The following is a 26,292-nucleotide window of genomic DNA, read 5'->3' on the forward strand; positions in this document are numbered from 1 at the left end:
ATTCTTTTGTTTCTTGTTTTATACAACCACTTTTTCAAGCCAAATGTCCAAGGTAATTACTTCTAAAGCACTAACAGGCCAGTCTCTGGGTTATTATGGCTAGTTAATTAGCTTTGCACGGCTGACCAATGAAATCACCGTAGAATGCTTTTCCAATGATGTATGAGCCAGTCTTTAGTTTTCAAGTAAAGGTTAATGGAAACGAGGCATCTGAGGCATTACACACTGTCATCAAATCACTGACCAGCAACCACAGTGGCATTTTTCCATTGTTTTCCGAGCAAACGGCTGGTTAAATTTTACACTAATCTTCCAGAAACAACAATGGACAATGACGGCGAAACAGGGTGAGATCATCTTGTGGTCTGCCATGCGTGCTATAAAACTAATTCCATCTAATTCACAGGATCTGAACAGTTGAGTATGGGAGCGTCGGGGAGGGGATGGTTATTTATTGAACATAAAACACATCTGAGAGATGGAGATAGAAACATCACAGTGTGACATTCTGACATTCTTTAAAAAGGCAAGAAAAATGTCTGCCTGAAAAGCACTTACAAGGTATTAGTAAAGGGCAACTAAAGCACTTTTCTTTATGATGGGCTGATATATTAGAGAGATGCTGGATGCTGATATATTAGAAAGACACTAGTCTCCCTGAACCCTATATATATATATATACTGTATATATATATATATTATAAATATATTTATATATATAAATTTTTCATTTATTTATTTAGGTCACAGCTGTTTGTCTTACCTAGTTTGGAGTGTCCGAAGCAAAACACACAGCCGTCTGCTCCATTGACCACAGACTGGATGACCTCAGCCACAGTTCCCGCACAAACCTCTGCCTGCCAGGAAACATAGAACAGCCAATCAAATTCATGAACTGCAAAAAATAACTGAAAGAAAAAAAGATGATATGACTTAAATTCAATTCAATTCAATTCAATTCAATTCAAGGGGTCATATGATGCGATTTCAATTTTTCCTTTCTCTTTTGAGTGTTGCAAGCTCTTGGTGCATAAAGAAGATCTGTAAAGTTGCAAAGACTAAAGTCTCAAATCGTCATGCCTGGAGCTGATCCGTGCTGGTCGCTGAGGAAATAAATTCGCGCTGTGGACCGCCGGAGCAGCTTTCACCGTGGACGAAGCGGAGTCCAGCCCGGGGTCGTCACATGTGGTTGCCGCAGGCATCACAGTATGGTAGGGGCGTAACATTTCCGTCACACGCTTGAGGAATTTGGCCAATCACAATGCCCTGGATAGCTGGCCAATCAGAGCACACCTCGCTTTTTCAGACAGATGAGCTTTGTAAAAATCGACGCGTTTCAGAAAGGCGGGGCATAGAGGAGAAACAATAATGTACAGTATGTGGAAAATAATGTGTTTTTTTAACCTTAAACCGCATAAACACATTTCATTACACCAAATACACAAAATAATGTTCTTTTTAGCAGCATCATATGACCCCTTTAAATATTTCTGGCTTTTTTGATAAAAAATATCTACAATTATTTAAACAAGCAAAACATGAGAAGCAGCACTGCATAACACATTAAGACTTGTTTTTAGAGAATGTATAGTACAGTATATTTTATAAAAGTGTCTTACTGCACTAGCAGATATTTTCACTTAATAGCAATGTTTTGCTCAAAGTATAAATGAAAGTCACTTTAAAAAAGTGTGCTAAATTAATAAATGTTATTTTATTTAAAACACATTTTATTTATTTAAAACTTCTTAAAATTAGATTTTTTTTTTCATGTGTGCAAGAGATCTTCTGCATAGCAGCAATGACTTCTTGTCCATGTTTTATCAACTACACAGTAATGCTTTGTGGTAAAGGATCTGGGTTGGTAATCTTGCATATTCAAATCCCAGGAGGGGGTGACATATATGACCCTGGACCACAAAACCAGTCATAAGGGTCAATTTTGCAAAATTTAGATTTATACATCATCTGAAAGCTGAATAAATAAGCTTTCCATTGATGTATGGTTTGTTAGGATAGGACAATATTTGGTAGAGATACAACTATTTGAAAATCTGGAATCTGAGGGTGCAAAAATATCAAAATACTGAGAAAATCGCCTTTAAAGTTGTCCAAATGAAGTTCTTAGCAATGCATATTACTAATCAAAAATTAAGTTTTGATATATTTACGGTAGGAAATTTACAAAATATCTTCATGGAACATAAACTTTACTTAATATCCTAATGATTTTTGGCATAAAAGAAAAATCGATAATTTTGACCCATACAATGTATTTTTGGCTATTGCTACAAATATACCCGTGCTACTTAAGACTGGTTTTGTGCTCCAGGGTCACATATAAGCAACTGCCATTTTGCTTTTAACCTTAATCAGCATTGTAAAGCACCTCAGGCTGCTCCAGAGGGACTGTCCATTTATTAAGAGCATACTGTTGCTTTGTGCAATGAAACAATACATTTGGTGACACTAGTGGCAGCATGTTTAATGTTTAGCACAGTCTTTAAAGGGATAGTTCACCCAAAAATGAAAATGTTGGCATCATTTACTCACCCTCAAGTTATTCCAAAGTATGAGTTTCTTTCTTCTGTTGAACACAAAAGAAGATATTTTGAAGAATGTTGGTAATCAAACAGTTGACGGTAGCCATTGACTTCCACAGTATTTTTTTCCCCCATACTACCATACTATGGAAGTCAATGTCTACTGTCAACTGTTTGCATACTAAAATATCTTTAATAGAAGAAACTCATACAGGTTTGGAACAACTCAAGGGCGAGTAAATCAGGACAGAATTTACATTTTAAGATGATCGATTCCTTTAGAATTAGCAACGATCCCTCACCTGAGAGGCATCATGGGAGAAAGCCGCATCAAATGCGAACATCTTTGGAGGAACCTGGTTGGAGCTGCCACGTTTCTGAGTTTGACTCTGCTGAGAGTTAACCGCTGGATCCATGATAGTCACTTGTTTCTTACGAGAATCAACCTTCAGGAAGGAGCTGGACTCTGCTGCGCTGGCGGGCGATGAAGGACATATGCGTACCATCACTTTAACCTGCACAGAAACACAACAACATCTGCTCAGTAATGCAGCATATCAAAGTGTCATGTTGCTCAGCAGCAACCTCTCTGCGAGTAACACCACAACCAATGTTTCTGTGAACAAAACAACATGCTGCTTGAGGGAGAACAAGCTTTTAAGTAGGTTTATAGCTTTGTCAAGGGTTGACAGATTGTGGGAAGTTTGCATCTCCTTTCTGAACACTTTTCCTATAAGAGCACCTTGCCAAGTGGTTTTGAACAAGTTTTTAAGACTATAAACCCCCCAAACTTTAACATGTTTATACCATTACTCAACTTTTTGACCAAATTCTGTGCAGTGATACTTAGAGAGTTATTCATAACTCTTTAATATTTCACAGTCAAATATGTGGAGACAGCAGGCAAGCATTAAACCTCAATAATGCCGCAAGACGCAGGTGCAAGATTAAGGAAAAGGTACACCAAGTAACTTCAGCTGAAGTTTAGTTTTGAGAACTTGTGTTTACATAAAAGGTTTCTTTAAATAAAAGAGATTGATTTTGAATCCAATGAGCATGCAGTCTACAAAAAGTCTTGTGTACAGTCCATAAGTCCGGACTGCACATCCACCAAATGTTAGATCAGTTTAATCTATAGCTATATATAACATTTACTTGTTACTTGAAACTCATTCTGCTACTACGTTTAAGTGATGTAATAAATCGTCTAATATAACATATGTACCCTTCCATATCACATACACGCATATGATAGACATCAAACCTAGTGCCCTGTTTATAACCGTGTGCTCAGTTAAACCATCATTGACTGAATGTAATTACAGATTAGTGGACTAGAACACACAAGTGATTGTTGGAGCCCTGCAGAAAGACGGGATAAATCTTGGGTTTCCTGCAAAAGTGATCTTTCACCATTCCTTTGCAGTCTAGACACAGTGGTTATACTGTAAATACTTGACTCACAACACAGATATTCAGGACACCAAGGCTGCATTTATTTGTGCAAATAATAATATTGTGAACTATTATTACAATTTAATATAATTGTTTTCTATTATTATCTATTTTAAAATGTAATTTATTCGTGTGATGCAAAGCAGAATATTTAGCATTATTACTCCGGGTACACTTTTATTATTATTATTATTTTATTTTATTAATTTTTTTATTATATATACACTGAACAAAATTATAAATGCAACACTTTTGTTTTTGCCCCCATTTTTCATGAGCTGAACTCAAAGATCTAAGACTTTTTCTATGTACACAAAAGGCCTATTTCGTGTTGCGTTTATAATTTTGTTCAGTGTGTATATATATATATTTTTTTTTTCTTTATTTTTTTAACACCATTCATTTGAAATAGAAATCTTTTGTAACATTATGTAGTTACTGTTATTTTTGATAAATTTAATGCATCCTTGCTAAAAAAGTGCATTATGAAATGCCTTCAAATAACTGGCCCATATTCGCTATGCTAAATAAATAGCCCCGGATGAAATGATGACCTATTGAATGCATCATCCCATTTATAAATGCCTCCCAGAAGTAAATGCTCCTTGGTTCTCTATAAACTGTGACTAATACGCTTTCTCTCTGAGTCCTTGCTTATTATGGAGATACGGAAATGTGGTCACAGAGCAGCTCAAAGGGCAGTTATAACATCTGTCACGCTGTGAAATGTAATTACTGAAATCAAAGCATTAAAGATTACATTTCAAGTTAAGCACATATTCAAACAACATTTTTTTTTCTGACCCTAGAACAGTACAGCAGTTTCGCCTGTCTTCGCAATGCAAAGCCAAAATCAAAGCAGCAGACATAATTACCATAGAAATCCAATCTCGATGCCATATGGATTAGCAACTATAATGCCACCATCGTTACATTGATAGACATTTTGATAAAGCAGGAAAATTGCTTCTCTAGAGTATTCTGATAGATAGTCATTCAGGCATCTATTTGTTCTTAGGCACTATGATTATTGGTTCATCTTGATTGGTTTAGTGCACAAAGATAATAAAACAGCATCTCTCTAGACTTATTTTTTCTCATTTATGGATCAATAACAGATGAGATCTTATAGAGGAAATTTCCCTGTTATTGACTCTTGACAGGGGAGATAATCTTATAATAGTTCAAGTGGATTTCACTAATATCAATATATTAAATGACAAACTATGTACATTTTTTTTTTTTCAATTTTAAATCAGAAAAATAGCTAGAATTAATTCGTACCCATTATGCTTTTATTTCCTTATTTCCTTAATGAAATAAAACATTTAGGTTAAAACAGTTAGGTTTATTTTTATTTTATATAATTTCTGACAAACTATTTCCATTTTATTTTCAATTATAAATCAGAACAATAGCTAGAATTAGTTAATACCCATTATGCTTTCATTTCTTTAATGAAATTAAAATATTTATATCAACATTTTTTACATTTAATACATTTCTGAAACCTCAAAGATGACGTGTGTAATAGTTAAATTGGCATAGAAAAGTATTATTATTATTATTAATAATAATACACCAAATAATGTATATAATTATTGTGCATTACACACAAATGAATTCATATATATTATTTAAAATCATATTTAAAAATAAATCATTTAATTTGAATTTCAACTTGTCAGATGTTACTCCAAAATTTCCTTAGCAGAAATAAAAATACAAATACAAAAGCTAAATGCTGACATACGATAACAGAATAAAATGTAAAAATAAATTAAATTAATAATTTGGTCTGATTTTGATGAGAAATGCATGAGATCATACTGAAATCTCTGACTTTTTATTGCAAACTTTGGTATCTTGACAAATCTGAGCACAGCCGAGATGTCTTCACATGACATTTCTAGTGTAATTTCTTAAAGGAAAAAATCTGAGAAGTAGGAAACTACAAGGAACAAGTAAAAACTGTACATTTTTGCCTTCCCTGCATGGGAACAGACTTCCAGGAATGTCATTATGGTGTGTTAAATATTTCATCCTGGTGTTATTTAATAGCAAAGCGAACCCTGCCTGCACTTTTGCATATTCCACCTGAATTATGCATGAGGTGCATTGTTGAGGACACATCACACACAACACTTCTGGACTAGCCTGCTGAATTTGTGCGCACAAATCAGGACAGCTCTTTTGTAGTCTGGGAAAAGAGGAATGCCTGAACTTTGACGCTTTCCTTACAAAAAAGCGGAACTTTCCTTACAACTTTGATATAATGATACTGTCATTTCATGCATTGCCGCCTGTACATCACCCTAATCCACGTAGCAGCATTTCTAGCCATGAGGCTACAGTAGATACAGTACGACTTATCTATACAAGCCTATACGGTCTACTTTTGAGGTAAAGCTCCTCTCTGAGCCATAGTGATAAGTCTCAACACCAATAGCCTCAAACCGGCTCAGATCTAATAACGTGCTGGCAGACAGAATTTAATGAAACCCCTTTCTACACCCACAGTCCCTGCACTACAAAGAGTCATGTCTTTTTCTGTTCCTATAACCAATCCTCCCAGGTTTGTTTAGTCACGTCCGGCATCTCAAAACCCATTACCACAAATAGAATTACTTCTGTTTGGTGATTTGCAACCCATTGCCTGCATTGAGCCTCCGATTTTCAGAAGCAGGGATAAGATCACGGTAGGGGGGCTCATTAGGCAGCATATGCGGCAGATTGGAGGAGGAGGAGGAGGAGGTGGTGGTCTCTCTATGAGCTCTCACAGCTCTTGTGGGTGAGAACAGTTTGGATAAAGCAGCACGAATAATTAAAGGAGATGCTCTCTTCTGGGTTATTACAGATCTTTAAGAACACTGGAGCGAGAGCCAAACCCACATACTCACTCAGTGGTGCCCACATAGCTACTATTTCTCATCATTACATTATAAAACCTCATTTTATTCATGCCTAAATAAGATACAATAGCCCCAAAATGTATTTGGAAACTTGAGTGACACTTCAAACATGGATGTCACTGTATAAATTAACAAAAACCTGATGAGATATGCAAACAAATGATGTTTTTCTCAATTCTAATTTAACTTTTATTAACCATATTTGCTATTACCTTCAACCAGATGGTCTCAATGTGATTTTAGTGCATATATGAACTTGTTCTTGAAGTGCTTGAAGAGCCAGTATAGACTGCAGCGTTACCTGTATCGTTTTCCCAGCTTAAACTTAATCTTCTTCATAACCAAGGCAAAATACTTCATATTTTACCTGAGTCGTCAAAATGGGTTTGTTTTGAATTTGATATAAGCTAACGAAAGCAAAAAAGGCGTTGTTTTTTTCTATCGAGTTGTTTCGGCGGCGTACACACGTAAACAAACATACAACGCGACAAGACTAGACTGACTCACTAACAAATTATTCTAATGATTCGGTTCTTTTTAGTGAGTCAAACACATGCAGCGCGACGAGTGTAGTCCGATTCACGAACAAATGACTCTTATGAGCCGGTTCTTTTTAGTGAATCATAAATATACAGTGGAACGCAGTAGTCCAGTTCATGACCGAATGACTCTTATGGAGTCGGTTCTTTTTAGTGAATCAAAAACATACAGCGCGATCAGTGTAGACCGATTCACAAACAAATGACTCTTATCCGTTTATTTTAGCGAATCAAAAACATGCTGTGCTACCAGACTAGTCAGTTTTAAGAACTGAACTGACCCTTATGAGCCGGATCTTTTAAGTGAATCCAAAATATACAGTGAACAGTGAGCCGCTTCTTTTAATGAGTAGTTCAAAAAGACAAGCTACAGCCAGATTTGAAACATTTTGATGAATCCATCCCTGAAATGAATCGGTAGGAGCGGTCACTGAATAAAACACCTGACATCAAAAACAGACTACACCTTAAAAAAAAAATAACTTGCAGTTCAATAAGCATGCTATGGTTTATTCCCTGATATTTACAGAAGAGTTTTGAAAAACTGTCATGATGAAATGCCATTTGAACACTTTTAATTTCAACAATTGATTTGATTTATATCATGGCATTTGAAGTATGGACCGGGGATGCACAGACCTTATCCAGCTACTTATATGTGCTTGTAGCCATGCAGAGAAAGCAAGCTTCATATTTTATAGTGGGCTGAAAGATCCCCTCTTGGATTACTCTGTAGAATCAATAAGCATGCAGTTGATATGTCAATTATAATAGATAGATAAGAGCAGAACAGGACTTTATATCAGCCTTTAATCTGTTATCTTCCAGGCAGGGTCTGCAAAGTTTAATTAAAAAGACATTTGCATGCAATATAAAGTTATGAATCATTCGCTGGTGTCACATTTCCTTGCCGTGTAAACTGATATTCTGTTTTACACAGTTAAATTATCACAGGAATATTGGGATGAATATTTCAGACTATTGAATTCCCATGTGTTCTGCTCACTCCGTGATGCCTGCAAGGTGTTTTTCTTTAACACCTCAGTTTTAGAAAGCGCTGTTAAAAATTGATTAGCCACTGAATATAATTTATTTTTTTTAGGTCAGTGCCTGTACTGTCCAGAAGATTGATGAATCTGTCAAACTTGCAGGATTCCTATAAACCACCAGAAATGTACTAGAGAAGAGTAAGGATGGAATGGAAAGAGTCTCAAAGATGAAGAAACAGGATATAGGAAAATATAGACTTGCTTTGATCTGTTAAACTCAATGGATACATGTACAAATTTAGCATCCAGACGTGTTTGAAAGTCATGCATCAATTGCTTTATCATTAGCAAGATAATGGAGGAGAAGCCCTTGGTATTTAATCTAGTCACACTGTCATAAAATCCTGATGGTGCAAATCACGATCGCCATGTGAACTGGTGCGAAACGGCAAGGCTGAAGATGAAAGGGCAACATCATTCACACAAACATTTAGAACGAATTCCTAATAATATTCACATCATCATGGAAGAAGAATGTCACGTAAATTTGCCAGAGCGCAAAGCACAATTATATTTCAGTTACTGTTTTTATTTAATTAGTTCTATTCAGTACAAATACGAATGATATATCTGTCTTTCATCTCTATCTTTCTGTGAGCGCCACAAAAGCAGCCGTATAGAGCATCTACACCCATCAATATCTTATCGCACAATGTTCTTATATCCAAAGGCCACTGTTACAGCCTTGTCCCTTGAGAAAGGTGACATTTTTCTCCTGCAAATGCCAGAATTTGCATTGCCCACCATCCTGCTTTATGTTCCGGTTGACTGGAGATTGATTCATTTTAGTTTGCCAGCACAACGCACAACATGCAGTCTAAATGTGGGTGTTGTTTACAGATGAACTCAAGCTGTTCCAATGCAAGATGACTCTTTATGAACTCACCGAAAGTTCTCAATAACAACTCACCATGTGGTTAATAATGAGCCTCTCAAAATCAGCTTTCAAAAGTCACAGCTTTGTTTGACAGAAGATGATTTAGACAAACCCACAGCCATATGAGATGGTTCTGTTTGGTGAGACTTTATGGGAGGTGCCAGAACTAGATATCATGACCCGAATCAAGTCCAAACACAGATGAATATCCCCCATCCTCTGATGTCTGAGAGGAATGCCAGATAGGCTGGTTTCCCTGCGATGCACTGAAGATCAGGATCAACTTTCACCATGCGGGGCTCCTCCACTGTCAGCGCTCGCACCAATGCATGCGTTTGAAGGATTCTGTCTGTACCAGAGCTTACTAGGGTGGTTTTAAATAGAAAAACAACAAACTGACAGAGAAATCAGTGATGAGAATGGTTTGCTGACTGAGCATGTAAATGGATAAAGGAATGCAGCCGTAAAGACAGGACAGAGTGACAGGGGGCTGAAGACTTTCCATTATGTTTGGTTGAGGGTACTGAAATTGCTTTTGCAGTGTATAATGATGCTGGTTTACTAGAGATTCAACTGAATGGTTTTCTGATCTGAAGAGTATGGATGAGATGAGTACAACCAGTCACTCTGGAAACAGGCTGGGAAAAACTCTGGAAAAGTAACCAGGATGGCTGAGTGGTTAAGGCGTTGAACTTAAGATCCAATGGACAAATGTCCTTGTGGGTTCGAACCCCACTCCTGGTAGATCAATGTGAGTTTTAAACAGAATACAGTAATTTGGCTGTATGCATTTGCGTCATAATCAAAATAGTTTTCTGGTTCTTAAGTACCTGTAAAAGGAACAAATTGTCTTGCCTTGTGTGCTGTTGTTTGCTGGTGTTTTGACCCTGCCTGTTTCTCTACACCTATGAATAAAGCTTGCATTTGGATCCCCCACTCCGTTTCAACGCTCATCCGTTACAGAGACTTATGATCCAATGGATGAATGTCCTCGTGGGTTTGAACCCCACTCCTGGAAGATCAATGTAAATTTCCAACAGAATATAGTGATGTTGTTGTGTTGGATATGGAAATTAGGTATTTAATTTAAGATCAATACATCTTAATACATCATTTGTAAAGTTCAAATGTAACAATGCAGACCAAAACTGATTTTATGAGCAATCAAGTGAAGCTGTACAGTTTACGTTTCTCTGTGAATTTCTAGTGTCCATCTCAAAACAGACTGATGAAGATTTGTTGTTAACTGCTCTTTCAAGTCATTACATGCACGTCACAGCCAATCAGCAGAGAAAAGAGACATCTGTAAGGTTGTCAATGCCGCAACAACAGCATTTCCAGCATTCCTTTACTGCTGAATTTTCACAGAGAACAGGCAGGATCTGAACTTTCTCAGGAGAGAACAACAGAGAGCAAGAAGAAAGAAGAGTACAGAAGTATATTTTTATGTATTCGAGTCAAAGCTGGCTTATTGTTATGAAATGAAACCCTAAGCCATGCTCCAGAATATCTCCAGACAGACAGACAGACAGACAGACCGACCGACAGACAGACAGACCGACCAATAACACAAACCAGAACCAGGATGGCCGAGTGGTTAAGGTGTTGGACTTAAGATCCAATGGATGTATGTCCTCGTGGGTGCGAACCCCACTCCTGGTAGACAAATTAAATCTGAACTGCTTTTAAGTTGTCAATAAATTAGAAATTTTAAGTTAAAATTCTGGTAGACAAATGAGATCTGAACTGCTTTTAAGTTGTCAATAAATTTGAAATTCTAAGTTAAAAATCTGTCAGTAAACTTGAAAATGGTTGTCTATTCCTTCACTGATCACCAATACTGAACTTTAACTTTGTCCTTACAAATTGTAAATTAGATCTCCATGCATAAAGAAATCACATACACAGTGGCAACCATGTAAATGTAAATTTCCAACAGAATATAGTGATGTTGTTGTTTTGGATATGGAAATGAGGTATTTAATTTAAGATCCAATGGACAAATGAGGGTTCAAACCCCTGCAGCTAAGTTCTTGACAATATTGAGTTTTGGTTATTAAGTTGTTGAATATCCTGCCTTTGTATTCATTCAAAATGGATTTTATCCTACATCACATTTGAGGAACAAATCAGGATTTATAAAGGCAGAAACTGACGTGAAAATGAAGAGTTTATTTGCAAAGACAGATAACTCAGCTTTTTAAAATGTTCAAAAATCATGTTTTTTTATTATGTTATCATGTTTTACTGTGTTTTATTGTGTTAGTTAGCTGTATTTTTTTGTTATTTTTTAACCTAAACAAAATAACCCAACTGCAGTTTAATTGAGATTAACTGGAATGCACAATGAAAAAAATATGATTTTTGAAAATGGTTAAAAACGGAGTTATCTGTCTTTGCAAATGAACTCTTCAAATATAGAATGTCATGGCAATAACTGATAAATAGCCAATATTAAAATTAATTGCTATTTTGTCTAAATATATTAAAAATTAAATAATTAAAATGCATTTTTGAAAGTGTATTTAGGCCATACAAAACATAAAAATATAAAAAATATTTTGAAATTCGCTAAGAAATACATTTAAGATATTTAATTATTATTTTATTATTCTGCTTTTTTAATTAATTAAATTATTAGTGTTTTATGGAAATCTAAATCTAAAATATGTGTAATGAGTATGCACAAAAAATATCCAACATCTGCCTATTCTAAAAAAAAAAAAAAAACATTTGAGGAACAAATCAGGATTTATAAAGGCAGAAACTGACGTGAAAATGAAGAGTTTATTTGCAAAGACAGATAACTCAGCTTTTTAAAATGTTCAAAAATCATGTTTTTTTATTATGTTATCATGTTTTACTGTGTTTTATTGTGTTAGTTAGCTGTATTTTTTTGTTATTTTTTAACCTGATCATACTGCAGTTTGATTGAGATTAATTGGAATACACAATGAAAAACATTATTTTTGAAAATTGTTAAAAACGGAGTTTTTGCAAATAAACTCTTCAAATGTTCTTACACTTAAACCAACAGTTCAACTTCAACCAACTGAACCATAAGAACATATTTGTGGGCATAACATAAGTAGACACATTGCGTTTGATTTTATTTCATTTAAAGGGGTCATATGATGCGATTTCAATTTTTCCTTTCTCTTTGGAGTGTTACAAGCTCTTGCATAAACACATTTCATTACACCAAATACACAAAATAATGTTATTTTTAGCAGCATCATATGACCCCTTTAAAAAATTGTTGTACATTCACATTTAGGATCATTATATGCACACCTTAACAAATGGGGCCCCTGGAAGGTTCTGGTTCATGATCTCTTTTCACCATTCTTCTCTTAACCAAGACATTTAAATTCAGGAGGACTGTTCCTGTAATAAACACCATGTATTTCCTTTCTTTAGGAAAGAAAGTATCTTCTAAATGACTGCTACTTATTATCAACAATAGCCTTATGAACCAGCCAGGTCAGATGAGAAGAACACCCAATAATGTAAAATGTCAGATCAAAGGTCTACGTTCCTCACCTGCATCTCTCCTGCAGTGGAACACTTTCACCTGTGATATCTACATGTATTCTGCAGGCAACATTCTCTCGCATCCGCCCCATATGTTCTCTCATGCTGCCAAAGCACAAATCTCATGCCTACATTTCTCAGCTAGCTGTGTTTTATGATGCCTGCATCACAAAATTAAAACTGAAGCCACTTTTATTATGTTCAGTTCACAATTTATTAGCATTTCGGCCTAGTTTACACTTGATATTACAGTAACAAATTGTCCAAAAAGCAAAATACTGTCATCATTCACTCACCCTTCAAACATGCATGACTTTTTTTCTTTTGCGGAACAAAATCCATATAAAATGCATCTCCTGTAAGCACCTTTTGAGGGAAAGAGCTCTATTTGTAAACAGATATTAATGCCAGGTGTAAAGATGTTTATTTTCTTATTTAATCATAATAAAATGTGTCTTGTTTTGCCTCCCTTTTGTTGCTCATTTGGTTCTGCTGTCCAGTTAATGAGCTCACCTTTTAGCTCTGAGCAAGATACAAAAGAAACCAGATGCCATCACATGTTCAATCGATCTAGCCTGAACACCCCATTCCTGCCCATCTCATCAGAACTTACACAGCAGTGTAGACAAATGAGGCTCTGTGTTACTTCAGGTAGCATCTGCAAATATCATGGCAAAACACTAACCAGGAAGGCTGAGACGTCAAAGGGTTAGTTCACCCAAAAATGAAAATTCTGTCATTAATTACTCACCCTCGTGTTGTTCCAAACCCGTAAGACCTTCGTTCATCTTCGGAACACAATTTAAGATATTTTTGATGAAATCTGAGGGCTCTCTGACCCTCCCATAGACAGCAAGGTAACTACTACGTTCAAGGTCCAGAAAAGTACCAAGATGATTGACAAAGTAGTCCGTGTGACATCAGTGGTTCAACTGTAAAGTTACGAAGCTACGAGATACTTTTTGCGCAAAGAAAACAAAAATAACGACTTTATTCTACATTTTTGTCTCTGATCCCAGATCCGGTGTGATGACATCATTACACCGGATTTGGGTCAGCGCCAACACACGCTCGCGTCATGATATTGTCGTGAACGCACATCCACAAGTGACGCAGTAGAGACGAAAATGTGCAATAAAGTTTTTATTTTTCATTATTTTCGTTATTTTTAAGATATTATTAAAAATATCTTAAATTGTGTTCCGAAGATGAACGAAGGTCTTACGGGTTTCGAACAACACAAGGGTGAGTAATTAATGACAGAATTTTCATTTTTGGGTGAACTAATCCTTTAAGGCACTGCACTTCCAATGGAGGTCCAATGGACAAATGTCCTTCTGGGTTTAAACCCTACTCCTGGTAGATAATGTCAGTTCTAGCTTAAATTAGTCCAGTAAACCTGCTTTATCTTATAGTGATGAGAGAAAGCAGACGCTTAAATGCATATTAGAGAAGCTACTTCTAACTTACAACCCAGTAAAAAATACCAGGATGGCTGAGTGGTTAAGGTGTTGGACTTAAAATCTAATGAACAAATGTTCTCGTGGGTTTGAGCCCCACTCCTGGTAGCAAAGCAATGACTTCTGTTCTGCAAAAACTATAAACAGTAATGGAAAATCTCCCATACTTTTGCCCTAGAGCAGATGGTTAATTTGGACAAAACCCCAGTATGTGAACAGATGAGCTTTTTCTAGCTTTTTCCGAGTGGTTAAGGCGTTGGACTTAAGATCCAATGAACAAATGTTCTCGTGGGTTTGAACCCCACTCCTGGTAACAGGTTTTAAGCCAGACAGCGAAGTGAAAATCTGTGGCAAACTATAGTTGGTCCACAGGATGAGATGTTGGTATACAATAGTGAGTTATTTGTTGCATAATGTTAAATATTAAAAGCTCCAAAAGCATGATTCTATAATCTTGAATCTGTTTAACTAATCTTCATTCATGTGCACCTGTTACATAAAGTGAAAAGTGAGTGACTCATTTTACACTTGTTTTTTAATAAGTTTTAAATATAAAAAAATAATTGAAACACAGCATGGAAAATTAAAATAACTTTCAAAACCATTCATTACCATTCAGTACAAACTTGCTTTCCAGCATGTATCAAATCGACATGCCAACATCTCTCTGCATTCTGCAACTAAATTTTTTCCCACTTCACTCGGTCATTCATGTGCTCAGAACACGTAATTATGATTATTTCAACTCCACCTGAAGGGCACATTATCATTGGTATTGCTGAATAAGCTAAAAAAATAAAATAAAAGTAGCCTGTTCTGCGTTGATTAGATGTTGAAATGAATCTGTTTAGCTTGCAAAAGCATTTATATATGTTCATACAGTATGTTGGTGAAAAACAGACTCAATGAGAGTAAAGACTAATAAAACAACAAGAGCTAAATGCAGACATTTTGCTACATTATTAAAGAACGTACCTTGCCCATGCCAGGAGTGTCTTTAACTTTGTTGACTGCCCGTAAGAGGCAGGGCGGAGCAGGGGGCGGAGACACCTGCAGGATGCCGCTGAAGTTGGTGGGAAAAAGAGGCGGATCACATGCCACAGGGGGCGCAGGGCGCTGCTTCTTCTTCTTGGAAGACAAATTCAATTTCTGGGCAGCCCTGAGGATAAACAAACATAAGCAAAGTTAAAACTAGAACAGATGTGTATGTGTGCATAAACGCTGCAATCCCTCAGCTGTTTACATTGATTTTGAGTTTTTGTTTGTTTAGGGAAACATCTGGTCTGTATTGCAAGTTTAAAATGCAGCTTGTAAAGTTAAAATGTAACAATGCAGACCAAAACTGATTTTATGAGCAATCAAGTGAAGCTGTACAGTTTACGTTTTTCTGTGAATTTCTAGTGTCCATCTCAAAACAGACTGATGAAGATTTGTGAATTGTTAACTGCTCTTCGTCAATGCCACAACAACAGCATTCCAGCATTCCTATACTGCTGAATTTTCACAGAGAACAGGCAGGATCTGAACTCTCTCTGTTGTTCTCTCTTGAGAAAGTTCAGATCCTGCCTGTTCTCTGTGAAAATTCCGCAAAAGCTGGCTTATTGTTATGAAATGAAACCCTAAGTCATGCTCCAAAATATCTCAAATCAGACAGACTCCGACCGACTGACCGACAGACAGACAGACAGACAGACAGACAGACAAGAACCAGGATGGCCGAGTGGTTAAGGTGTTGGACTTAAGATCCAATGGATGTATGTCCTCGTGGGTTTGAACCCCACTCCTGGTAGACAAATGAGATCTGAACTGCTTTTAAGTTGTCAATAAATTAGAAATTCTAAGTTAAAAATCTGTCAGTAAACTTGAAAATGGTTGTCTATGAGTAATTGAGTTGATCCACCTTCACAGGATGATTGTACTCGTGGATATCAGGTGAAATCCTTGTGTATTTAGTGCTTGAAGAGATATTGAGAATGGCTTTGACTCGGGAGCAGGAGAAGTGAGGGTCGATTGATTCTAACCGTGGTCTCGCAGCCTGTTAGAGACTGTTTCAACTGGCTCTTAGAGAAGTATTGATCAATCAGTCCAGCATTTTCACCTGACAAAACATATCTGTGCAAAAGCTTATCACAGCCTCATTTAGACTCCCACTGGATCAGGGATCGGATGATGGAGGCTGAAATTGCAGTTTAAAAAACTGAAACACCTCAAGTGAAACAAGGATTTTGGTGCAGGGATGAAGAGGGGAGGTGATCTGAAAACATGGCATGGGAAAATAAATAGTTTATTTGTTGCTGGGGACCCAGAAAAGGACTGTAAAACATTTTCCAGCCCATAATCTGTTTATTTAAAAATGTCTTCTCTAAGAAGTCATGTTTAGGGTGTGATATCTCAAGAATTATGATTGCTTGCTTCTAAAGAATAATAAAAAAGATAGACAAATGTGTTCCCTTCAAGTCCAAATGGTTGCAGTCTCCTAGGGCTAAAAATGTTTTCATAATGGGTCCTAAATCTTTGAGGGGAAAATTCAATTTACACCCATAATTATGCCCATAATAGGACACAAATAAAAGTGCCAATCAATGCTTATCTTAAACATAAACTTTGATTGGCTTTCTCTAGCTATCATGATCTAAATGTGAGATGTGAACATTTCAGATAGGAAAAGTACAATATTTTGCTAATTTTCCAAGATCTTGTTTTATATTGTAGATGTGATGCTTCAGGTGCATGAAATAAATGATTAGGATTACAATACTTACAATAAAAAATTACAATATGTACAATAAAGATACCAACTAAAAAGCCTAGTCGTGTGTATAACTGACTTGTGTATGGATTAGCAGGTTCTCGCCATGAATATAGCCAATAGGCATTAAGAAGAAAATAAACAAATAAACAAACAAACAAAAAGCCTAGTAGAATAATTATTTTCATCTTTCAGCTTTTTCCAATTTTTTTTCAAAGTTAGGGTTTTTCACTTTTTCTAGTGAAGCAATCAATATTAAAACCTTTTTTATAGACTATTTTAGTCTGAATAATATATATTCAGTGTGTGAATAGAAATATTGTAAAAACCTTAGTAGTAAGACAGAAAGAAAGAAAGAATGAAAGAAAGAAAGAAAGGTCAACCAGCTTTACCAAAAAGACCATGCTGGTTGACAAAAGCAGGCTACAGTAGCCCACCTACCAGATGCACACTAACCAGCCTTGAAATTCATGCTGGCCTAAGCAGGTCTTTTCAGCAGGAAAGATAATTAGGCTGCTCTTTCTGTTTGGGTGCACATTTTAAAGGTCTTGGTGGTGCGTCTGGCAGTGATGCTTTAATGAACTGTACGGAGCTAGGAAAATAAGAGATATTGCACATAACATGACAGGGCAGATCTACACTCTAAACTTCAACACGGACATCATCACAAACTCCCTCCCAAGGGATCTAGAAGATGGATCTCAGATTAGCAGAAGGAAAGTGTCAGTTATTATCTTTTTGCAGTAGTATTACCTTCAGGCACAATCATTCATTTTGAAGCTCTCCACCTTTGCCAACTTGTGCAAATCTATTCAAAGTCAAAGATACAGACAGGAGAGAAAAATAGCTCACAATACAGTAGCCTAGGTCTCCTAGCACTAAAATCACTTCACATCATATAGAAATACACCTCAGCCTCTGGCTATCGTAGAAAAACTAGAGTGCTGTGGTTCAGAACTGCTATTTGATCAATATTTTGCGAACTGATCACATTTCTGTTGAGAGGAGTGGAGAGAAGTGGTTACTGTAAGAGAAAAAATTGAGGCAACAATAATAAACACCCTGACAGATAAGAGCAGGTGAAAATATCGCTGGAAGTAATAATAACACTCAGTGTTTGTGTATAAATCAGGTCTAGAGATACAGTTACTGTGCAAGCTATGAAATCATCAGACTGAACGCTTTAGACGCCAACGGTATGAGCAAACCTCCTCAGAAATGAGAGTTTCAAATTATCACCTGGATTCATTGTCAGGGATATGAAGTGTGTGTTTGTGTGTAAAACTTTTGCGTAGCCCCCTAAGGGTTGTGACAAAGTACATGGCTGTGCTCCAAGACAATGTGTGAAGTGCAAAGTGAGGTAATTATTGTGACACTCATTAATGCCAGGAAAACAGTTTTCTTTCTCACACACACCGTTAACAACCACACTGACCGAAACCTTAATGAGCTGGCAAGGAAAGTCTTTATTAAAGTTTGATGCAAACTGTTGTTTCCACCGTGTGCTTCTAATTTGAGCCCTCTTGTCCTACATAAATAAACATAGCGTACCGTTGGTTGTTACCTGCCTGAGACAGACCTGAGGAGTATAGATGGAGATTATTCTTGTTAAAAGACAAAACACGTCAACAGGGAAATTGTATGAAAATTAGGAGGACACTTTGCTTGAATTGGCTTGAACCAAACTCAGGCGAGATGTGAATGTGTTATTTTGCAGAGGCGTTAATGAGATTTCCTTAAATAGCTTTTTAGAGGAACACTCTGATTTAGAAAACAGACAATCTCTCCTTCTCATCATCATCTCCAGAAAAGTACAATTTACATAATCCTTAAGTCATCCTAACCATATAAGCACATAATGCAATATATAAACACAAACTGTCCAAAACACACTGTCGTGATGCTAGAGAGTTCTGGGTGGTTGCCATGGCATCACTATAAAGTCGCTAAGGTCTTCTGTTTGTCAGCATGTTGCTATGGAGTTTGTAGGGTGTTCTGGGTGGTTGCCAGGGCATTGCCAAAGGACTTCTGGTTGCCAGCCTGTTGCTACGGAGTTGCTACGGAGTTGCTAGGGTGTTCTGGGCGGTTGTTAGAGAATTACCATTCAGTTGCTAAGGTCTTCTGCCTGTCAGCATGTTACTATGGAGTTGCCAGGGTGATCTGGATGGTTGCCAGGGCATTATCATACAGTTGCCAAGGTCTTCTGCCTGTCAGCATGTTTTTATGGAGTTGCTAGGGTGTTCAGAGGGTTGCTAGGGAATTACCACACAGTTGCTAAGGTCTTGTGGATGTCAGCATGTTGCTACAGAGTTTCTAGGGTGTTCTGGGTGGTTGCCAGGGCACTGCCAAAGAACTTCTGGTTGTCAGCCTGTTGCTACGGAGTTGCTAGGGTGTTCTGGGCGGATGCTAGGGAATTACCATACAGTGGCTAAGGTCTTGTGGATGTCAGCACGTTTCTATGGTGTTCTGCGTGGTTGCTAGGGAATTACCATACAGTGGCTAAGGTCTTGTGGATGTCAGCACGTTTCTATGGTGTTCTGCGTGGTTGCTAGGGAATTACCATACAGTGGCTAAGGTCTTGTGGATGTCAGCACGTTTCTATGGTGTTCTGCGTGGTTGCTAGGGAATTACCATACAGTGGCTAAGGTCTTGTGGATGTCAGCACGTTTCTATGGTGTTCTGCGTGGTTGCTAGGGAATTACCATACAGTGGCTAAGGTCTTGTGGATGTCAGCACGTTTCTATGGTGTTCTGCGTGGTTGCTAGGGAATTACCATACAGTGGCTAAGGTCTTGTGGATGTCAGCACGTTTCTATGGTGTTCTGCGTGGTTGCTAGGGAATTACCATACAGTGGCTAAGGTCTTGTGGATGTCAGCATGTTTCTATGGTGTTCTGCGTGATTGCTAGGGAATTACCGTACAGTTGCTAAGGTATTGTGGATGTCAGCATGTTGTTATGGAGTTGCTAGGGTGTTCTGGGTGGTTGCTAGGGAATTACCATACACTTGCTAAGGTCTTGTGGATGTCAGCATGTTGCTATGGAGCTGCTAGGATGTGCTGGGAGGTTGCCAGGGCATTTACTTATAGTTGCTAAGGTCGTCTTGTTGTCAGCATGTTGCTATGGCATTGTTAGAATGTTACAGTTGGTTACCAAGGCACTGGTATGTGGTTGCTAAGGTAACTGTGTCTGAAATAAAGGCCAGTTCACACTAACTATATACAATAACTATGACGATAACTATTATATTAACAACATAACGTCCTGTTAGTGTGTTGCTATGCAGTTGCTAGGTGGTTAGTTTTGAACTATACACTCACAGGTGAATATTTATACTATAATGAGTTTTTAACATAACTCTACCACATAGACTCAACTCAGATATCTTGAGTAATGTAAACCTAACTGAAGTAAGTCCCAATAAAACTATACAACAAATGTTCAACAAATTTCAACTAAAATGTTTGAGAATTATGTTCCGCCTTAGCAAACACTACCATCAAGATATTTCAGTCCACTGAGGCTTGAGAAAAAGATTACTCGTCTCTCACCTGTCCATCATTTAGGGGGCCCGAGGAGCCCTGAGTGTCCAGTTCTGTCTTCCTGTCCGCTCTTAAACATGTGTCCTCCAGATTGAATGTGGAGTCTGACAGCTCATCAGGAATCCATTAGTTCTCTGTGTTGTGCTATTTGTGGATGGTGGATAATGTTGAGCGCCCCTCCTCTAATGTATCCGCAGCAGATCAACTGAAGCGGTTCCTCGGCAATGAGCGGATAGCTTAATCCCCACACCTGAGCACTCCTGACTGCCTACGCGCCGGCTCGCCAATCTCATCTCTCCCTCTCTCTCTTTTTCATTGCTCTTCCCTTACTCTCTCTCACACCTTGACCATATCTTTCTCAGTTTCTCTCCTCCATGTCTCTGTTTGGCTTATTCTTCTGATTACATTGTCCAGGAAAGGACGTCCAGGCTCAAAATGAAGCGAGACCGGGTGAGGACATCCAAACAGGAAGCAGGGAAGACACAGACAGGAACAACATCACATTGCCTCCTCTCAGCCCCTGTGCTCAGCTGATAATGTCTACTATTCAATCTCGTTCTCTCTCTCGCTCGCTCTTTCTCACTCTCTCCATCTGTAACGTACCTCACACTTCTCCAAGGATTTCTTTTCAACACCATAGGCAACAGTAAAGTTGGACCTAGAGCTCTGGCACCTCTGCACTCACTCTTTCCATACTGTTCCAGAAAATCATACAGCAGTGGCCACAAAATAAATGACACTAAAATTAATGTCCAATGTTCTGAAAGGGGATATATATAATACAGGCAAAATCGAACTGCAAAGCCTTGTGGGAAACTCTCTTCATGTTTAGGCTGCACAGATATGTGAATGAGAGCAGGAACATACAGTGGGTACGGAAAGTATTCAGACCCCCTTAAATTTTTCACTCTTTGTTAGAAGAGACATTTAACTACAAACTGCAATGGAAGCTGAAGATGTGCACCTCAAACAAGAAAAGTCAAAAGGAAAAGTGAAAAAAAAGGCAATATGATTCATTGATAACTTCCCAGCTAACAGGGAACATTCGCACAACTTTCAGTAATGTATTTTAAAAGTTATATAAATGTTAGGACAAAATATTCTTAAAGTAAAGATTATGGAACATTCTTAAAACTTTATTAATATTTGATTTACTTTCTCAACGGAACGTCCACATGATGTTTTTACCACTTGATGAATGTTCTTAGAAACATTTTTGTAACCTTTAAATAACATTCTAATCACGACAAGAAAACAGAACATTTAAACGGTCTTAGAATAGCTATTAAAAATAAACATTCAAATAACATATTTTGGGTGATTAAGTTAGTAGAACGAAAGAAAATGTAAAAAATGTTTTTGTAACCTTTAAATAACATTATAATCACGTCAAGAAAACTGGACATTTTAACGTTCTTAGAATATTCAAAAATAAACATTCAAATAACGCTGTATTTTGGAGATAAAATTAATAGAACGCTGTAAGAAACATTTTTGTAACCTTAAAGTAACACTATAATCACGACAAGAAAACTGGACATTTTAACATTTTAGAAACATTTCAAAACAATGTTTGCACGTTTTTATAAGTTAAATTTGCTACCTGGGTTTTTAGTAGTTTATTCATGCTGCAATGCATGCTGGGAGACTGTGTTGTACAAATGACATTTTTCTTACAGTGCAAGTGGGGATGAAGATTAGGAACAGAAGTTCTGCAGATCTGAAGCACTAAAAAGTAACATAAAAAGAGTCCATATGGCGTTTGTTCTATATTCTAGTTCTTCTGAAGCTATATGATGCTTTATGAACAATTCATTTGAAAAATGTTAGTTTATTTATTTTTTGGAAAAAAAAAATAAAGATACTGAGAATTTTGCCTGTAGATGTCAAATCAATTTGCGCTTGCCCATATAATATTCAAACTTGGCGCCTCAAGGTTCAATACATTGGATTTAAGGTCATCACTCGTTCTCACCTGCCTTGTGATTTAAAGGGACAGTTCATCCAAATATGAAAATGCAGTCATCATTTACTCACCTCATGACTTCATACATTTCTTCTTCATAACACAAAAAAGACTTTCAACGTATGGGCACACAAAGTTGAAACATTCTCCAAAATATCTTATTTTGTGTTCCACAGAAGAATGAAAGTCATACACATTTGGAACAACATGAGGGTGAGTAAACAATGCCAGAATTCATTTTGCCGTGAACTATTCCTTTTAAAAAAGCAGTGCTAATAGGTCTGTGTCTCAAAATAATACTATACAGAAAGCCACTGAAGTCAGAAATTTTATAAAAGACTTAGACGGCACAAAAGATTACGCTCAGGTCATGTTAAGCCAAGGCACTAAGTGACTAATCCACTGGGTCAGACCTACCCAGCAGGCTAATAATGTCAGTATGAACGTCAGCTCTCTGTGTAGCTAGAAACTGAGCTGAACTTCACTATTATCCTTAAAACAACCTTCATCTCCTCGAACGCAAAGGACTCAGAACATCCTTAGACATATCTGGGTGATGCCGTTTCACTCCTGCGGCGCTGGAAAGAAGGAAAGCCTGCAGCCCGATTTCCCCTGCAGTCGTGTTCTGGCGGCGCTTTGTGTCAGAGGGCCTGTCGTCTAATTTCCCTGTCACTTTTCATACATTCTGCTCCGAACCACAGCTGCCGAGCCACCGCATTGAGATTCAGCCTCAAACATAGAGCATGAAAGGGACAGGCCACAGTGTTCCCACTGCTATAGCACACACCCTAGAGCTTTAACATAACACACAACTGTTACATATCGCTTCTGATTAGTCAGCATTTTACCCATATGGTGCAGATTAAAGGGGATTCACTTGCATAATGAGAGTAAGCGGGGACGAGAGATAAGCAGGCAGCAGTTCAGCCACGTTTATACATATCTGCTTCATATATGTCAGCTTATTTGTGCTAATGAGTCTCATTAGCGAAAACAATTAGAACTGGTTCATGGTTTCAGTGGAAGAAAACTGTGACTTGATGACTCTGCATACTTGTACTATGAACTTAAGTATGTACTTTGTTAGTAATAGGAAAGTGTGTGTAGCAGGACTCTGGATGAATTAGCATACTAGCACACTATTTTTGTATGACAGAAACAGAAAGAGTAATATGCTAGCATGCTATACCAAATTCAACTTGTGTGGCAATATTAGGACATATCATGTCATAAAATTTTATTTTTTTTATCATAAACTTCCATATCGTGCACTGTTTTAGCTTGTGTATGTTAGCAGCTTATATTTAAAATTTGTAACCAGCACAGCTTAAGGAAGTACATGAAGTAAACCATCAAATGCCAAAATATATTACAAAATGTTTTTCATTGGAAAATATATTTCCAATCATCAAATACGTCGAGTAAATGCAAAATGTATTTTTTCAAAATATATTTTTCACAATATAAACATATATTAACAATATAATCATATATCAGATATTAAAATGTTTAAAAGTCTTTTTTTTTTTTAATTAAATTACTATTTTTCAGGACGCATTAAACTGATTAAAAGTGACAGTAAAGACATTTATAATTTTACAGAAGATTTCTATACTGTTCTTTTCAACTTTATAATCATCAAAGAATCCTGAATATTCAGCTTTGCCATCCCAGAAATAAATTACATTTTAAAATATATTAAAATAGGAAACTGTAATTTTAATAATATTTCACAATAATACTGTTTTCCTGTATTTTTGATCAAATATATACTTGAGCATAAAAGACTTCAAATACATGAAAACAACGCTACTGACCACAACATTTTGGGAAATATATGTACAGTACAAATAAATATAAAATTAAATTAAATATAAGTACATTTGAAAAATATATAAATGCAAATATATATAAACATATATATTGTCAATTTATTTGCCATAATCTTTGTATATTCTAAAATGTATTATGTATTTAAAAATGTATGTGTGTGTGTGTGTGTGTGTGTGTGTACCTATTAAACCATATTTTGGGGACAAATTTGTACCCAAAAGTGAGCTAAACCTGACAAAATCTCCAAAAACCTCTATCTCTCTCCTCACTGGCTTTGTTGCAGTAGTACTTTCAGAAAATAAACCTGTTTTTTTGTGCTGAAAAACAGTTAATTATTTCTATTTTCTATTATTCATAATGACTCAAAGATTGTTTTTCAGTATGTTTTTGTGCCGTTCATTCTTTTTCACACTCATATAAAAGACGAATAATCCAAAAATTGTAAGTGCAAGAGTCTATAGATATGTGAAGGACTGTCATGAGGATGAAGATGCTAAAATAGAGCATAACCAGAGGAGCTGGACCCATATAAATCCTGGCGACTCTGACTTGTGGAGCTGTGTGGATCTTGGAGGCTGTTTCTGCAGATAAGGTTCTCCTAGACAGTCAAGCTCAGTCAAGCAGGAGATGAAGCTGCTTCTTCACTGGATCGTCAAACAAACCGCAGACGCAGAGGGCGAGTCAGCATTGGCAAAGCCATGGTTGAGAAAGGCCAAAGAAACTGCCTGGTCATTATATATAAATGTATATCAATATAACAAATATTCTATGTAAATAATATAAAATAATAATCAAATTATAAAACATAAGAAAAAAATATATAATATAATTATATATAATATATATCAATATATATAATCCGAACGGTTTTTAGTCTACAAACAAGACATAAACGCATAGCATAAGTGGTGCTGAGGTGAGCTGAGCCACCTGAAGGCCAGATCCATTACTGCTGACTGCAGACTGAGGAACACACCAGTATTGAATGTGCTGTTACTATGGTGACGCTAGTTAACAGCTGACAAAGGGACTGACTGATGGGCATATGTGACTCAGATGCTATAGGACAAATGTAGGAATGCAACAACATGGTTCTGATACCCAAATTAACAATGCAACTTATTGAAAAGGCTGTTTTACCAAAAAGAATTAGCTTAATTTAATGATGCTTAAATAGTCATTTGGCTGTTGGTTATAATAGCTAATGGAACTACTGAGAAAAAAGAAGAATGAAAACATTTTTTTCTTTGGAATAACATGCATTGAACAACCGTGCACAATAAGACTTGAAACATGAGGTTAAAGCAAATAGGGTCAATTTTGACAATTTCAGTAAATATTACATTAGACAAGTTCTTTATCAGGCCACTGAATATTTGTGTTGAGAAAAACAGTGTAGATCTGGAGCGCATGCAGAAGAACATCAGACTCAATTAAGACCAAAGCGGGCTGTGTATCCATTTATAGTACCAAAGATCCTCTGCTTCGCAGGCTCCAGGGTGCCCTCCAAAATTAATAATGTCAGCCAAGGCAGGAAACACGGGACCGGGAGGCAAGGGCTTGCTGTAACTGGACAACATGCAAGTTCTTAATGTTCAATAATCATAAGCTTTGTGCCAAAACCTAGTGAGCTGCCTACATAAGCAGCATTTTAAGGCATCATAGGAGACTGTCTTAAAGGGGTCATATGATGCTTTTTTAAAGATCATTATTTTGTGGATATTTCCACATAGTGACCTAGATATAAGTGTTAGAATGAGCAGTTTTAGGGGGGTGTGGCAGAGTCTTAACTTTGATAAAGAATATCTCTTTGGTTTTGAGACTTTAGTCTTTGCA

General features: G+C 36.8%; 1 protein-coding gene and 3 non-coding genes across 4 annotated transcripts in view; 3 read left to right on the forward strand and 1 right to left on the reverse strand.

Moving 5' to 3' along the window:
- LOC107693166 (kinesin-like protein KIF26B) overlaps positions 1-26,292 on the reverse strand; it is a 110,144-nt gene that overhangs the window by 17,876 nt on the left and 65,976 nt on the right. Inside the window, exons 5-7 of the mRNA XM_016492451.1 lie at positions 15,345-15,528; positions 2,846-3,058; positions 764-857 (exon numbers count right to left, since the gene is read on the reverse strand). Of these exons, the coding sequence (XP_016347937.1) occupies positions 764-857; positions 2,846-3,058; positions 15,345-15,528 (491 nt within the window). The remainder of the gene's footprint in view (positions 1-763; positions 858-2,845; positions 3,059-15,344; positions 15,529-26,292) is intronic.
- On the forward strand, positions 10,037-10,119 carry trnal-uaa (transfer RNA leucine (anticodon UAA)). Its single transcript has one exon. It is a non-coding gene; the product is annotated as a tRNA-Leu (tRNA).
- Positions 10,955-11,037, forward strand: trnal-uaa (transfer RNA leucine (anticodon UAA)). Its single transcript has one exon. It is a non-coding gene; the product is annotated as a tRNA-Leu (tRNA).
- trnal-uaa (transfer RNA leucine (anticodon UAA)) lies at positions 16,076-16,158 on the forward strand. The gene has a single exon. It is a non-coding gene; the product is annotated as a tRNA-Leu (tRNA).

Source organism: Sinocyclocheilus anshuiensis, unplaced genomic scaffold (genome assembly GCF_001515605.1).
Source record: "Sinocyclocheilus anshuiensis isolate Anshui unplaced genomic scaffold, SAMN03320099.WGS_v1.1 scaffold222, whole genome shotgun sequence".
Classification (NCBI taxonomy): domain Eukaryota; kingdom Metazoa; phylum Chordata; class Actinopteri; order Cypriniformes; family Cyprinidae; genus Sinocyclocheilus; species Sinocyclocheilus anshuiensis.